Source organism: Arachis ipaensis, chromosome B3, assembly GCF_059453495.1.
Source record: "Arachis ipaensis isolate K30076 ecotype BB chromosome B3, ASM5945349v1, whole genome shotgun sequence".
Classification (NCBI taxonomy): Eukaryota; Viridiplantae; Streptophyta; class Magnoliopsida; order Fabales; family Fabaceae; genus Arachis; species Arachis ipaensis.
This window is the reverse complement of record NC_142438.1, coordinates 27,510,195-27,526,248: the sequence shown is the minus strand read 5'-3', so window position 1 is coordinate 27,526,248 and position 16,054 is coordinate 27,510,195. Positions and strand designations below refer to the sequence as shown.

At 31.3% G+C, this 16,054-nt stretch overlaps 1 protein-coding gene across 2 annotated transcripts; it reads right to left on the bottom strand.

Annotated features, from left to right (window-relative positions):
- Window positions 1-3,109: 3,109 nt before the first annotated feature.
- Window positions 3,110-11,209, bottom strand: LOC107630136 (kinesin-like protein KIN-14N). Of its 2 annotated transcripts, none has more exons than XM_016333190.3 (17): window positions 11,019-11,209; window positions 10,624-10,884; window positions 10,298-10,442; window positions 10,096-10,205; window positions 9,863-9,982; window positions 9,592-9,774; window positions 8,302-8,511; window positions 8,128-8,202; window positions 7,582-7,728; window positions 7,369-7,507; window positions 7,162-7,271; window positions 5,954-6,115; window positions 5,652-5,848; window positions 5,095-5,176; window positions 4,865-4,969; window positions 4,415-4,519; window positions 3,110-3,581 (listed from the first exon to the last, which is right to left on the bottom strand). In XM_016333190.3, the coding sequence occupies exons 1-17, from the start codon at window positions 11,085-11,087 to the stop codon at window positions 3,402-3,404; spliced, it is 2,400 nt and encodes a 799-aa protein (XP_016188676.1). In that variant the 5' UTR covers window positions 11,088-11,209; the 3' UTR covers window positions 3,110-3,401. The 2 variants fall into 2 exon arrangements, with proteins under 2 accessions (XP_016188676.1, XP_016188677.1); XM_016333191.3 differs by having other exon boundaries at window positions 10,624-10,948; window positions 11,019-11,185.
- Between the last annotated feature and the right edge of the window lie 4,845 nt (window positions 11,210-16,054).

Genomic DNA, 16,054 nt, shown 5'->3' with positions numbered 1-16,054 from the left:
GGCGGCAGAAGCAGCAGGTCCCGGGACTGGTCATCGTCGTCGATCCCTGTCTCGTCACCGTCTCACACTAAATCCCGCGCCTTTGTTGCGCTCGTCGCCGGCGGCGGCAGAAGCAGCAGATTCCGGGGCTGATCGTCGTTGTCTTCTTGCTTCGACTCTCGCCATCAACTTCCTCTTCACTGTCAGCTTCCTCCCCGCTGTCAGCTTCCTTCCCAGAAGCTGGTTCCCGATTTGGTGAGTTCCAACAAATTCTCCTGTTATTTCTTTTTCAATTTTGTTACTGTAATTTATCAATGCACTTTGATTTTGTTGCTGAAATTTGTTGCTGAGAATATCACTGAACTAGATTTTCTGTTGCTGAAAATCATCACTGACATGAATTTGTTATTGATTATCATCACTAAACCTTGAATAATTTGTTATTGAGCTGAAATTTTCTATTTACATTGTGATTGGATTGAACCTAACTAGTTGTGACCATATGTATACTTCAGTCTAGAAGATGGATTAATGGTTTATCTAGATAGATATGTGTTGGGGATGCTGAACAGTGCTTGTAAAAGTTGTTGCTGCAAGCATAAAATTTAATATTAATTTGTTACTCCTTTATATTCTTATATAAAGAATTACAATGGTAGCTTCAGCATTGTGTGAGCATATTATGTATTGTGAGATGTTTTGGTGATTAGCTAACATACTGTTTGGTGTCTATCTAAAGGTAGAGGAGGCAGGATAATTGTTTTTTGGAACTTTATCCAGGCATGTTCTTTGGTTGTTGACATGAAGCTTTGTCCATTAAGCTCTAATGGATTTTTATTTTTAATAGTTTATTATTTTGGTACACAATTAATTTTAACATTATGTCAACATTTTCAAGAAATCAATTGCCTTTATCTTAAATAATGTGTTATGTATCCTGAATACACCAAGGGACAGTACAAAGGCAACAGAGCATAGGAGTGCATTCAACAAATACAATATAAGGGGTCTGTCTCGATGCCTGAATTGGTTGAATTTGTTATTGATTATCGTCACTAAACCTTGAATTTGTTGTTGTTTTACTCAAATAATTACTTAAGTAAATCTTTTTGTTGCTGAAAGTCATCACTGAGTTGAATTTGTTAGTGATTGAACCTTGAATTTGTAGTTGTCTTGCTGAATAATCACTGAGTTAATTTTTTTTGTTGCTAAAAATCATCTGAGTTGAATTTGTTATTGATTATCATGACTGAACCTTGAATTTGTTGCTGTCTTTGCTCAAATAATCACCTAGCTCCTTTAAACTTTTACAGCATGACTTTACAGTTAATGTATTTTGTATTGTGTTCCTTCATCATTATTGCTTGTGCCTTTGAATCAAATGAAAAGATTTGTCAACGAAATCTCCCTGCAAAAATGAAGGTGGCAGCAGCTCCAAAGAGATTGAAGATCCCTCACATCCATTGCTGCAACACAGGCAAGCAGCTTTGAATAGAGTGAAAGGCTCACTTGACTGCTCTCAATTGGAGATTAACTGGCATTTAGATCCGTCGTGATTCCACCGTTCTATGTATTTTAATGAATTAATAACAAAAGATTGAAAAAATTGGCAAAAAATAGGCCAAATATTTAATATCAACTGTACTATAGGCATGATTCATTGTTGTAGTAGAAGTTATCTGTAATGTATTATCTTGAGGAAGCTTATCCTCTTATAGCAAATATTAAATTCATACATGTAATCAAAGTATGATCTTTGTCAAATACATTTGAACTTTTCCCGTCAATTTTCATTAGTTTTAATCAAAACTCTAGTATATATAGATTGATTCATTTGCGAAATATAAAAACAGAATCATAGGAAGCATGTAACACTATTATTCAATTCAAAATGATACATGATTCTCGTTCATGGTGTTAGCTTGTCATTTAGTTGGGGAAGAAGTGAAGAACTATAAAAACTCCTTTTTGTTTTAAGGTTCCAACAATGCTCATCATCAAATAGAAACCCAGAATAAATTGTATTAAGAATCATGATAAATATGTTCTCTTCTCTTTATCAATTATAACAACAACATGAGTACGAGTCTTTTTTAAAAGAACCAACTAAAAAAAGAAGATATAACGTAATCAAAATAAAATGAGTCAAGGCAACACCAAATCATATGAATTGCTGCAAGTTCTTCTTTAATATCTACATTGCATATACGAAACTTCAAGATACAAATATGCATGACAATGATAAATTCAAATTCTAACAATGGTACAAGATTAGTTGTTTACAAAGAAATTCACTAATTTTGTACTTCAAATTCAACAATGGCACACGAGGCACACCCACTGAGCCATTTTGTTTAATCATCCTTAACTGTTTGACAACAACACAAGTAATAGAGCTTCATCAGCAACAGCACCCACAATCATCTCATCATTATCATCATTAATCACCAAAACTAATCAGCATCCTTAATAACATTCTTGCTATAATAATGGTTCCAATCTTCTTCATCAGCATTCCTTTGTCTTCAATTACCAACATTCCATCAAGGTCAGAAGACACACACTAAATAAAATCACAGAAGACTTACCGGAAGGAAGAGCGGCGAACGGCAAAGAGGCTGACGGATGAGCTGCGACAAAGACCGACAAAAATGCTGCTACAATGGCGATGAAGACGGGGCTGGAGGCGGCGACGTTCAAGATGCGATGAGGGAAGACGACGATTCTGTCTCAGCCCTCAGGCGTAGACGGCGACTTTACAATGAGGCCGTGAGAGTTAGAGACCGTGGCGCTAAGAGGGGAGGACCGGCAAGAAGGAAAAAAAAAACCCAAAATAAACCGTTTATGACCACAAATAAAAAAGAAACAAAACTGTTAAAGATGAACCATGTTTTGGTTTGATTAATGCTACATATCGAGTATTAAATGGTAGAAGTAATGTGTCTTTAAAGAAAGATGTTTCTTGTATCTTTATCTAAGTGGTGTCATATTAAATATTACGTTGGAATTCTAATTCTTGGTACAGATCCATCCGACAAAATCTAACATAAGGCACATGAAAAAACTGCCTCATATATGCAACAAATTCGTGCTCATGCTCTAAGAGGTCATGAACCCGATGACACATTAATTTATTAAAAACAATTTGATAAATGTAATAAATAATAAATAACAAGAAGCAGAAATTACAATTTGAACTATTAAAATTGGTGGTCTTCCAACTAAATGCATTCTCAGCGACTCTCTTCATCACTACTATACAAACTATATATATATATATGCCGATGTTAGAACCAAACCAAACTTTTTCTTCTTCTTTGTCATCTTATTGTCTCATCACACTGGCACTTTGATAGCCACAAATGGTTAATTAGAAATTAATAAAAGAAAATATACATGATTGTGAAGAGATTAATTAGCGTTTAGAAGTAGCTCAATCGAGATTCAGTGGATTTTCCATTGGTTTGGCGGCGAGGAGTTCCAATCTCACATGCATTGACTCTGGAAGCAAACCTGAGCGAGCAAAGTGACTCACCAAGTGAAGATGGGTCTGGTGAGATGTTCACAAACATTAGTGTCTTTGAGTCTCCTCCTAGACATGGCTGTTTAATAAGAAAATGTTAACAAAGGAATCATCATTACCATTTCATTAAGCATTATTTAGAAATAAATTAGAAATAGGATTACAACTTACAAGTAGAAGAACCAAAAACAATAAAAGTTATTAACTTGCAAATACAAAAATATTGCTTCTTATGTAATAAAAATAAACTAATAACAATTAAAAATAATTCAAAATTCATTTCTAAAAGGTATATTTCGACAAAAAGAAACTCTAGAGAGAGGCAAGGGTATAGAGCTTTTAACCCTGAACATGGCAAGTTTTTTAATGGGGATAAGAATATATTGTATCTTGATAGACCTTGCACTAATATATAGTTTAGAGAGAATTAATGATATGTTTTTAAAATTTTTGCCTAATATTATTTTTTGATTAAGGTTATCTTAGCGATTAAGTGATTGATAGTTAACTTTAATTATTTATGGGCGAAACATGTAATTTCCAAAATAATTAATGTTGGTGTCAAATGGTATTATCAGATTTTAAAAACATCATTTTTAGATGGAATATTCTTTTAAGAGGTCCATTGAAGACAAATTCCCTTGAACATTACCAAAAGAATCAGGGGTATACACTGCTATTTTGACAAAATTGTCATGGATACTTTTTAAAAATGAAACTGGCCCAGCATTTAATGCATGTGTTTTTCTGTCTTCTATCATCTCTCAAAAAACGAAACAGATCCTGTTTTAACTTTTTCTCTCAAAGTGCATCTCAAATAACTGAGAAACTTTAAAAATACTTATCAAAACAAGTACATTTCTTTGAACCAGCACAACAAACTTGGAAAATGGTATGTGAAAGAAGAATTACCTGAAGTAGATAAGTAAGCTTTGAGTTCCTGAAAGGCACGTGATCCTCCTTCTTTGCCAAGGCAAATATTACATCACTCAAAGATGACAAACTTTTGTTGATAGCCTATATATATCAAAATAAATGAGAATTTAAATTATTTTAAATGAAATTAAGAGTTCAACCAGAGAACCAATTATTTTTCAGCCGGTATCGATTAACTTTCTTGAAATTACCCTTTTACCCTAAATTTTAAACATTAAATCTTAAACCTTAACCTTAAATCCTAAATTCTAAACAATAAATCCTAACCCTAAACTCTCTAAAAAGTGAGAGTTAAAAAAGTAATTTTACAATAAAGAAAAAAAAAAGTTGGCTAATGTTAGCTCATTTAAAGTTGATTCCCTATACTTATTTACCAAATATACAAGCACAAGAAAAATAAAATAAAAATGCCATGGCTACACATACCTGAGTTTCTTTTAACCTATCCCCGGTTGAGCCACTCTTTGATAGACGCTCACTACCAGCAAGATCAATAAGATTCAGAACACCTTGCACTTGTTGTTCAGTGCTCTAGCAGAAAAACAACGCAGTTTGCATATGATGGAATCAGTGTGTAATGTAAGATGAAGAATAGAATGTAAAACATGATTTTGATTAATTTGTTACAGAGAAACATTTAATGTATATATACATACCTCATTTACACCATATATTCTAAGGGTGAATACAAAATGACTTCTTGATGATTGTTCATTCATCTGGGTCTTTCCCACTGACCTAAAAGGAGAAAACACGAAAATTCAATATAGTTCAAATTGATATCGAAAGGCAAAGTATTTTGACTTCTAAGAGAAAATAATCAATATTTTGTTGCACTAGAATCAAACTAAATTACATTGGCTTTCCTAAGATTAGGCAATATTGCATACAACACCCTCAATTTGTAAAAGTACACACTAGCTATCTCTAAAGTTTAGACGACACTACACTTGATATCGCTGTATATTGTAAAATGTGACACCGACTTCGATATTGTTTTGTGAAATGTGACGCTGACCACCTTGTAATTTTCCATTTCCCTTTATCTCATTCACACAATAAAAGTTGTTGCCTATATTAATCAACTACTATGACATTATAATGTAATCAACTAAAGTGGCAAGCTAATTGACATTTGACAGTTTGTTGATGTAATGATTAATGATAGTTGCAAAACACAGCAGAATAGGACAAAAACTGGAACCTAATTTACCTGCTATTTGCGGCTTGGTTCAATAGAAATGCAACCTCTCTAGCACTCTGAACATCGACTACTGTGAGATCAGAAACATGTGTATTTCCACTTGTATCATGTTTAATTGTATACTGTTTTCCAGGAGTACCATTCTCTTGGCGTGTTGTAGATAGCAGATCACGAATTGTTTCGTTGTATATTTCCAACATCGACACCTGTAAAATATTACAATGAAAGAATACTCAGCATCTAAGTTTAGAAAACAAATGACGGACATTGCAATGATTGGAGAAGTTAAGAAAATACTTGATGTTACCTACCTGCATTTCATATTTCCAGCCTTGAGGCTGCTGAGACTGTTTTGTTTGAAATATTTGTTCTAATGAACGAGGTATCAAGCCCTTTTCCTCAGGATGTCCAGGCCTGCCCATCATTGTATAGGTTTTCCCTGATCCTGTTTGACCATAGGCAAAGATGCAAACCTGAAAAAGAAAACATGATGTAAAACCTGGTACTCAAAATACTGGTTGAAAAATTTAATACCGATCAAGAAGTAGAGTTATGAGGTGAAATCAGTAGAATCTCACCCTCTTAACTGACTTCTTTTGTTGAATTACAGAAAATAGAAACAAAAACAGAATTGGAAATACAAGATAGGAAATTGTAGAACCCGTCGACTCTCCTGGGTTCTCGGCATAAGGAGCTCCTTGGCCTCTGTTTCTATTTTTAGGAAATTCTGGTCTGTCCTCTTCTCCTTTCCCTCTTAGGTTTTGTAATGCTGCCTTCTAGTTAAAGTAATTCACTCACATGCTTTAATTGTTCTTGTCAATGAGCATACCTGTAATGACAGCCTGCTCATTCCCTACCTACAGTTCCTTGTCTCATCTGTTGACTAGAATAATTAAAAAGTAAAGGAGGAATTTTCCCATCCCTAAGGATGGACCCATGCTGTCTCTCTTTTATCTTCTATTTCTTTTAAAGCATTACTTTTCTCAGGGTATGCAACACATTATCGTATTATTTGCTCTAAGGAATTGCTTTCACAGTTAGAGTAGCGGTTAGATTAAGTCCTCCCCTCATCAATTATAAACATTTATGTATACAGGAAGAGGATCAACCAATTGAGAGAGGAGTGACTTCAAGTCTAAAACATTAAGACTGAAGTCATGTGATTTCACGAATGGCTTTTATTTGGCCCAGATTTCTCCTCTCCCCTCATTCTCATATAAAACCACTCAACCCACTAAAACATCTCTATGTGTATGATATACATACCAATTTGTGAACATGCATATTAGAAAAATGCAACTTCCGGCATCAAATCGACTAGGACTGAGGTGTTACACAACAAAGTTAGGTCAGAATCTAAGAATCCAGATAAAGAAGGATAGTCGGAATGCACAATATAGTCTCTAAATTTTTTTTCCCCCTCTCGAAACTGAGAAGCAATTATGTGTCAGTTATTTAAATATAACTTGAGAAGAGATGTAGCATAACGAAGCAGATAACAGAAGAACTTAAAAGTTACCTTATAACCATCAAGAGCACTTTGTACAAGCTGTGAAATTTCTACGAAAACTTCTTCTTGTGATGCCTCTGGTGCAAAAACTTTATCAAAGGTGAAAGAATGTTTTTGGCCTGCAAATAAAAAGAGTAACACGAGGTGACAATGTGTAAAACAAGCTTACAAAAATAAGAAATAATAACTTCAGTGTCATCACTACAAGAGTGTTACCATTTTGAGCTAGGTCAATGCCTCTTCCACAAGCTTCCATTGATGTTGGATAACTGAAGATCTTGCCTTCTGTACTACAACTTTCATCGGGCAACAATGGCCTCACTCGACAGAAAACACGAATGTTCCCTTTTAATTCCTGTTAAAATGGTGATTACTAAGGTATCGATACTTTTACTATCAGAAAACAAATCTTTTGGCTCAGTGAATTACCAAAATGGTATTGTGTAATTTTTTCCGCAGCATCTCCCCTTCTATAAGTTTATATTCTGCATCCACTAAGCGTTGTTGTAACTCATTTACGAATTTCTGTTGCCCTTCATATTCAGTCCTTGTCTCAATTACTGATATATCAGACACCTGATTATTAAAACAAGCAATAAATAAGATACATAAAGATTATCACTAAAATGTAACATAAAGATTAGAGTGAAATACTAAAATTATCCAACAAAATTCATGTTGCTACCAACATTACTCAGGTAGAACAAAATTCACCTGGTATACCCGAAAGGCTTGATTCATTTGACAAATCTAGCCAAGAAGTGGGTAATTTTGGTACCTAAAGAATATCATCTAATGTGTATGTCAAGGAATAATTCTCTCAAAAACTTTTCAGCTGTTAGGTGAAGGTTCATGAATACATCCACACACTCCTCACCCAAGAGCACTTTGGGCTTTGATATTTAGACAGTGCATTGACCGAGTCAGCAATTGATAAAGCATGGAATTTGTTTCGAAAACCTCGTGTCTTCTTACCTGCAGTTTCTTCTCTGCAGTTGCTAGCTGCTCATGCAATTCCTTTATTTGCATATCTTTCAAAGAACATTTTGCCTGTGCAGGAAATTTGCCATCTCATGACTCCAAAAAACCAAAAAACAAAAAAAAATGATGAATTTTGAAACAAAAGGAAACGTATGTCTTTAAACCAACCTCTAGTTCATTCGCTTTTAAAGTCAACTTGTCCAGTTCAGAAGATGAGTTTTCAGTAGATTCTTTAACTTTCTCTAATTCAGAACTCAGCATTTGCACTTGAGACAGTTGTCGGTCTCGTTCTTCTCTTACTTGTTGCAACTCTCCTCTAAGAGAAGCAACTTCACTAGCTAGAACATCCTTCTGTTTTACAGCCTCTTCTTGAGAAGCCTATAAAATGAATGCAGGAAATTGAATAGTATTTTAGTTGCAAGTTAACAATTAAGGGACAAAGGTACAAACACAAGAAAGAAAACAAAATCAAGTTCAATAAAATTACTTAGAATTTTCATGAAGGATGGTAATAAGAAATGCAAAACCCACAAATGTTTATGCTTAAAGTTTGTATAAATAATAGAAAACAATAATATAAGTAAATAAACTTCTGCAACTCTAAAATCTTTTGCAGATAAGCACTTTCAGTCTCTCCACTGGTTCTATCTACTATATAGAACATCTTTGCCAATATGAGTATATGACTCAAGATCAAATGGTTTCCACCAACATAGAGTGTCATAAATCACCCCAGATTAACAAAATGTTACTCATGTTAGCATCATTAAAATTTCTTGAATGTCTTAAGATTATATAGAAATCAGTCTACAACCTTTAGAACAAAGATTCTAAAATTTCCTTTCTCGAGTGTTGTTTTTCTAAAAACTAAGGAAAGAAAATCCTAATTTCTAAATAAGTAAATTATAGCAATTTGCTCATGTTTCTTTTTTTTGGTGCGCGGGGGGGGGGGGGGGGGGGGGGGGCAGAATTTCCTCTATGCTTCCTTACCATTGAACAGTTATAACCATTTAATGAACAATGGCGATTTGTGTAACCCAATAAATAAGGGGGGAAGATTAATTCCCTTAAGAATTTAGTTCAATTAGTAATCCCCCATTTGAAACTGAACCAAAATCTAAAACTTCTTTACAAATGAATCACATAACATTTGAGACCTCAACTAGCAACATTTTAAGTAAGCCAACTTCAAAATATAAGGATGTAAATAGTAAGATATGCTCTATATGAAGTACAGGAGCAGTAACCAACACCACGGGAGGAGAAAAAGAAAACAATTTAGTAAATCATAAAATTCTTCTTAAACAATTTTCCTTGTCAACAAAGGTTCTAGATTTCACCTTTTAGATGGTTACTGAAAGGCATTTCATGCATATACTAAAACTGCAAATATTCCCTTTATACATATATTCTACTTGAACTCCAAACTGGAAATGTTCACATGTGAAACAAACTCACAATGGACAATGTAAGTTGACCCCTTAATATGGTGATATTCTCCACCACAGTAGCCTTTTCTTTCTCAACGCGTTTAAGTTCATCTTCAACTGTTGAAAGCTCTGTATGAAGTTTTCCGTTATACTGTTGTAAGCTTGTTATGTAATCCTGTAACCGCTTATACATCTCGTTGAGCGACGATATCTGCAAAAACACATCAATGAAGACATTGGTACATTAGTATAGATCCTGAAATGATTTTGGGAAAATAGATGAAATGGAATTAAATTACCTTCTGATTTGCACTTTGGATCTCTCTTTGTGCTCTCCCAAGGTCCTCAGACAAAGTGGTATGTGACCTCTCGATGTTAATCCTGGACTCCCGCTCTTTCTCAAGAGATTCGGCTGCAGCCTTGTATGTAAAAAGATAATCGAAGAAAAGAATTTATTACTGGCATTTCCTTAGCATACAACATTCTCTGTTATCACAATTTAAAACTCAGTCCACTTGAAAATCTTTCTTACCGCCCTTTCTGTTTCTTCCTTGACCAACTTTTCTTGTAAATTAGTGCAGTTCCGTCTCATTTCTGTGATAATTGAGTTCAGTTCGTCTTCCTTGATTTTTAGCAGCAACTCTGTTATCAGATGCATTGAACCACATCAGTACTCGAATCCATTGAGATTTATTCAAAAACCAAAGTGGATAGTAAAAATGAAATTAGCCTACCAATTTCCATGCATTTTTGCTGTGTTAGTTCCAATGAGTTCTTCAACCTCTCCTGTTCCAGTGAGTAGCTCATCTCAATGTCTTGGAACCATCTTATGCAAACCTTAAGCCTTTTTATATAATCAATCATATTTTCACATCTTTCCTAGAAAAAATAACACTTAATGTTAGCATATGAAATCAAGCAATAATTCAAGTAATACCATGTATCTTGTCCATCAATTTACAAAATGATAACCCCTTTGATCTGAAATCCAGATAAGCAATTGACACAACAGGTAATTATAATTATAATTATCAAATTAGCTCAATTAAATTTCACTAACCTTATAATTGAATCTGTCTTTCCTTTTGGCTTTCTCATTTAAGAGTGCTTCCACATCCTCTCTTGTGAACTCTATTATGCCATAGTCTGATCCAGCATTGCTTGGTGGAGCACTACCAGGAGTAAGATCATGGCCACCACCAACACCATTCACAAGTGAAAAAGCTTGCCTTGATCTTCCATTAATGGGAGTCCCCACCATTGTTTCACCTCCAACTTGTTCTTGCCCTTTGTCTATTAGCATCTCATCAACCTCAAAGTTCTGAAAATATCCTCAACCAACACAAAAAAGAAGATCACGCATTTTCTCAAACATGAAGACTGCACTGAAAGAAAGAAAAGAATGAGAGAAGGAACAAAAGAATCCCATGATTGGGAATGAAACAAAGAAGGTACCTTTGAAGAAGGTGTTGGAGGAGAGGATGTGAGTGAAAATGGAGGCCTGTTCTGGGTTTTTGTGACCATTTTTTGAAGCAGAAAATAGAAACACAGTTAGATGAAGAGGCACAAGATAGAGAGAGGAAGAGGAAGAGAGAGAGAGAGAGAAATGTGTATAGTGTTGTAGACTTGTAGTAGTGTTTGTTTGTGTGTATTTCTCAGCGTAAAACTGTAAATAGTTTTGTGGGGCCTTTGATTGCATTGAAAGCTAACAATATATCAAAACCGTTGCTTTAGCAGGCAGGAAGATTGATGATGATCCACGAACACAAAAACAAAAATATAGGGGAACTTTTTTTGGGTACAAATGTAGAGAGAGACTAAATGAAGAAGAAAAATAGTATAATATACAAAAAATTGTTATCTCCCAACCAAATTCAACTACTAAAATATATTTGTATATAAATATATATAAAATTTAATTTATTTTTAATATATATATTTTTTATTAATAATTGATTTTAATATATATATCTAACATAATTATAATTATAATATATAATATAATATAATATAATTTTAATATATTAACGGTATAAAATATTTTATATAATTATTTAATCACATTTATTTTTTGGAATGATAATTAACACTTTAATATAATCAATATAAAAAATAATTATTTTTACTATATTGTTACATAATTTAATATACGTATAAAATTATTTTATATTAATAGTATATAAAAAATAAATTTTATATAATAATATGAAGAGGTGAAAAATAATCATAGGTTTTTCCACTTGAATAAAATAACAATCACCTTGTCTCAAACTAAAAAAAATATATGCTTTCTTTCTTAATTTATATACATTGAAAGTATAATATAATTAGACATAGATTATATTTATATTAGATTTTCAAGGTAAAAAAATTAAAATAATGTTTATTTTAAAAGAGATATAATAGAACGGCTGATATATATATATTAATATAATTTAACACATTTATCATTTCATCGATAGAATGTATATATGTATAAATTTTATACAAAATGTTTTACTTTATATAGTTATAAAAGAATTATCTTTTATTTTAAAATTGAGGTAGTGTAACATATAGGAGAATATTTATTGTGTGTTAGTTGTGTGGTAGATGACGATGATGATGATGATTATTATTCTAGATCTGTTATTGTTGTTGGTGCTGTTCTTGGTCGTACTTACTTTCGCTTTTCTACTGCCGTTTCAGTTTCATCTCTTGGAACCTTTTAAATAAATAAGCTGTGATGGTCACGTGGGCTTACTAGTAGGTAGAAAGTAGAAATGGTCTCACTTCTCGGAGTGTTGCCTTTCCCTTACAAGTGTCACGCTTATTACTAGTAATCATTAATATTAATATCTAAATCTTTCAAGCCCTAATCATAGGATTAGGATCTAAGTATATGTCGAGTTAATTTGTTATGCTACATCACATTTATCTCCGGGTTATTAGGAAATATAGTTTCTTGAATCCTATGCCAAAATATGATAACATTGAGAGAGTATCTCATGTTTAGTTTTAGTTTAATTTTATTTTAAATTTTGTAAAATATTACATAAATATTTATGAGTTTATATATTATAAAAATTAATTTAAAATTTAATGTGAGATTTATTATTATAATATTTAATTTTTTTAATTTAAATTTTATATTATTTTAAATTATTTTAATTAAATTATGAAAATTTAACTAAAATAAAAATTATAGAATTTTGGCTCATTGAATTTGAAAAAAGAATTCCAGTGAAAAAATTAAAATTTGTGGAGATAAAAATTGAAAATTCTGTGCATTTAGATTGAAAAAAATTGAAAATTTTTAAAATAATTGAAAAAAGAATTTATCTTAAATTGATTTAGATCATTTTTTTACTAACTATATTTTATTTGTTTGAGTATATTTTGATTGAAGCTTTATCATAACGTTACAATATTTATTTAATGGACTTAATAGATTATACAAGCGGCAATATTTAACTGATTTTTCTTTAAAATGATACAGTGTCTCCTTATCGCTACATGTTTTTTTTTTTATGACTCGCCACATGTTTGAATATGTCATTTTAATACTTTTTGTTGGTCGTAAGAAGCAAAAAAATATATAAAAAAAAAACTTTTTTAAAACTACAAAAAGCAAAAAAATATAAATTCTTTCTTGCAGACTATGAAAAGGTTTTTAAAAATTTTCTTGCACCTTATATTTCTCTGGATTTCACTTAAAAGCTCCATTTTGAGGCATTGCACTAAGAATCAAGTTATATAAAAAATTTTAGCATTTAACTTGTATCATGTCACTACTAAAAAGTTGTCAGATACTATTGAATTAATAGCAGAATAAATCCGATAGTATCTATTTATCGGCAAATTTTTTCGTCCGCCACTAATTATTACGGATTTAGCAATATAAATTTTTAATTGACAAAATTCTAGAATTTGTTTTATCGTCGAATTTTTTCTTCGATAAATTCGACGATAATATATTATTTATTATTATTAATTAAGTTAATAGTTACCAGTGGATTTAATCGACGATAAACTTAAATTTTAATTTTTTTTAAATATTTAAAAATTTAATATATAATTTTAAATATTTAAATTTAATAATTTTTAAAATAACAAAATTCAAAGTTTTATAATTTCTTATAATAATTTGTATATAATTTTTGGTTAAAAGTTCACAAACAAATTTAAATATCAAAATTTATTATTAAAAATTAAAAAAATAAGAAAATTCTATTAAGTAGAAAAATTAAATTAAAATACACCAAACCCTCAATTATAAAATTAAACAAAATTAAACCAGAAATCGAAAGAGCAATACTAATGAACATTAGATTTTAGGCTATACTGATGTTAATACATTACATAAAAAATGAATCATACCAAACTATTTATGATTCTTGTAAGTTGTAAGAATATTCAGAAATTAAATTCTACTAAAAAATTACCAGCATAGTATTTTAACATTGAGAATTGACAAAATAAAAAGGTACTCAATGTAGCTATATAACATCTGTCACCTCTTTTAAATTTCATTGTAATAATATCATATGATTTCAAATCATTAGAGCTGCCAAATTGCAAATTTATAATGAATCAAAGGTAAATGGTTTACTTAGCATTTAAAAGACACAGATTTAGACAACCAATCTAGAATTTGAATCCATAACCTTTCCGTTTAGGTTCCAATGTTATATATCAGTGCATCAAATAAATTTTATCGATCAAATTTTGTGCTAGTAAAATTAAAATAAATTTTAAAACAGACAAAATTTAAAACTTTCAACAAAACAATCCACCACATAATTTAAAACTTTCAACATAACAATTTATTATATAATAAAAAATTAAAAATTACAAGCAACATTATTAGTTATAAATTATTTAATAAGCAAATAGTTAATAAAAATAAGAAGAAACTATTCTGTATAAGCAGCTCAACAACAGCATTAATATTAGGATGATGAGCTGTCCAAAAAAACACAACAGATAAAAAACTTAGAATAAGTTTATGTCAACAAATAAGAATATTAAAATAAAATTTATTATTAATAATAATAAAGAAAAAAATACAAATACGCATTAATAAAACAGAGCCAAATGAAAAAATGATTAAATTATATACCTTTTCACTCTAAAATATCAATTTCGCACGGCACCTCTAACTCTACTAACAAGATGAATTCAAATAAAATGATATAATTAATTAAAATTCGGAATTGAAAATGAAATCGAAAAGTAGAGTTAGGATTAAAAACTAAAAGGGGTTAGAATTTTTATATTTTTAAGTTATTAGACCAATCAAGTAAAATAAGTCATAGGGAGACAATAAATTTTAAATTTTCAGTGTAAATAAATTAACACAATTAATGTAGAACTGTCAATATTCTTATTAAAAAAAGAAAGAGACCACCAGAGATATATGAGAAGGAAGTGAGAAAACGGAGTAAAATCACAATATAGAAGGGAGAAAGAGAAAAGAAAAACTGGGAAAAAACTTAGAGGAGAGAAGAGTGAGAGGAGAGCTATATATTGAGGCCAAAATTGCGATGGCGGAGATAACCCTCTGATGGTTGCCCTTATTTTTCTGCAAGTGGAGAGTTTTTTTTTTTTTTAAGTTAGGAGTGAAATTCAAATCTACAATCTTTAAAGGAGTATAAAGAGAGTATATGTCATTTAAGTTATAGTTCGTTAGCGAGTGAAAAATTTTTTTCTTTGAAGAAAAAAGTTTTGAGTTTATTCTAAAATAATACTATAAATAAAAGTAAATATTCGTGTAATAAATATAATTGGTTGAGTCAAAATATTAGCGATAAAATTAATTAATAAATATAATTAAAAGTAGTATAAATAAAAAATAGATATTATAATACCAATACACTAATAAAGAGTATATACTCATTTTGGTCTTCAAAGAATTTTAGATTTGACACTTTAGTCCCTAACTAAAATTAATTACTCGATTGGTCCCTAACAATTAACTCCGTCAGTCACTTAGGTCCTTTACTCCGTTAATTCTAACAGAGGACAAAATAGTCCTTGACAACTATAACAAGGGATAAAATGGTCCTTGATCTCCTCTATTCGGAAACGACACTGTTCTCTCCCAATTTCCATCATATCTCACATAACACTAACAGTCTAACACTGTAACTTCAAACTACACAATGCACACTCTATAAATTTAATGTTCACAAGAAAAAAATCCTCCACGGTTGAGTTGCTGATGTGGTTTATAATTTTAGAAAGATTGAATACTAGAGATAGATTATGTAAGTTTAAGATTGTACCAGAAGCAGAATCCTTTTGTGTCTTATGTAAGGATAGATTGGAGATGGTACATCACTTGTTTTTTCATGTGATCGTATATGGAAGTTGTGGGGATCAATCTTGGTGGATTGGAGTGTAATTTGGGTTTGGCCAGGAACCACCAAAAAATGCTTTGAGGTATGGATGGATAGAAAGATAAGGAAAGATATGAAAGAAGTGTGGATGGTGTTATTTTTTTCTGTAAT

What these genes read in the sequence shown, in the direction of transcription:
- LOC107630136 (XM_016333190.3), bottom strand. Translation starts at nt 11,087, where the DNA reads ATGGTCACAAAAACCCAGAACAGGCCTCCATTTTCACTCACATCCTCT. An exon ending in TAAAAGCGAATGAACTAGAG is followed by an intron (nt 8,203 to 8,301) that starts GTTGGTTTAAAG and finishes TTTCCTGCACAG; the next exon opens with GCAAAATGTTCTTTGAAAGA. An exon ending in CTGCAGAGAAGAAACTGCAG is followed by an intron (nt 7,729 to 8,127) that starts GTAAGAAGACAC and finishes TTTAATAATCAG; the next exon opens with GTGTCTGATATATCAGTAAT.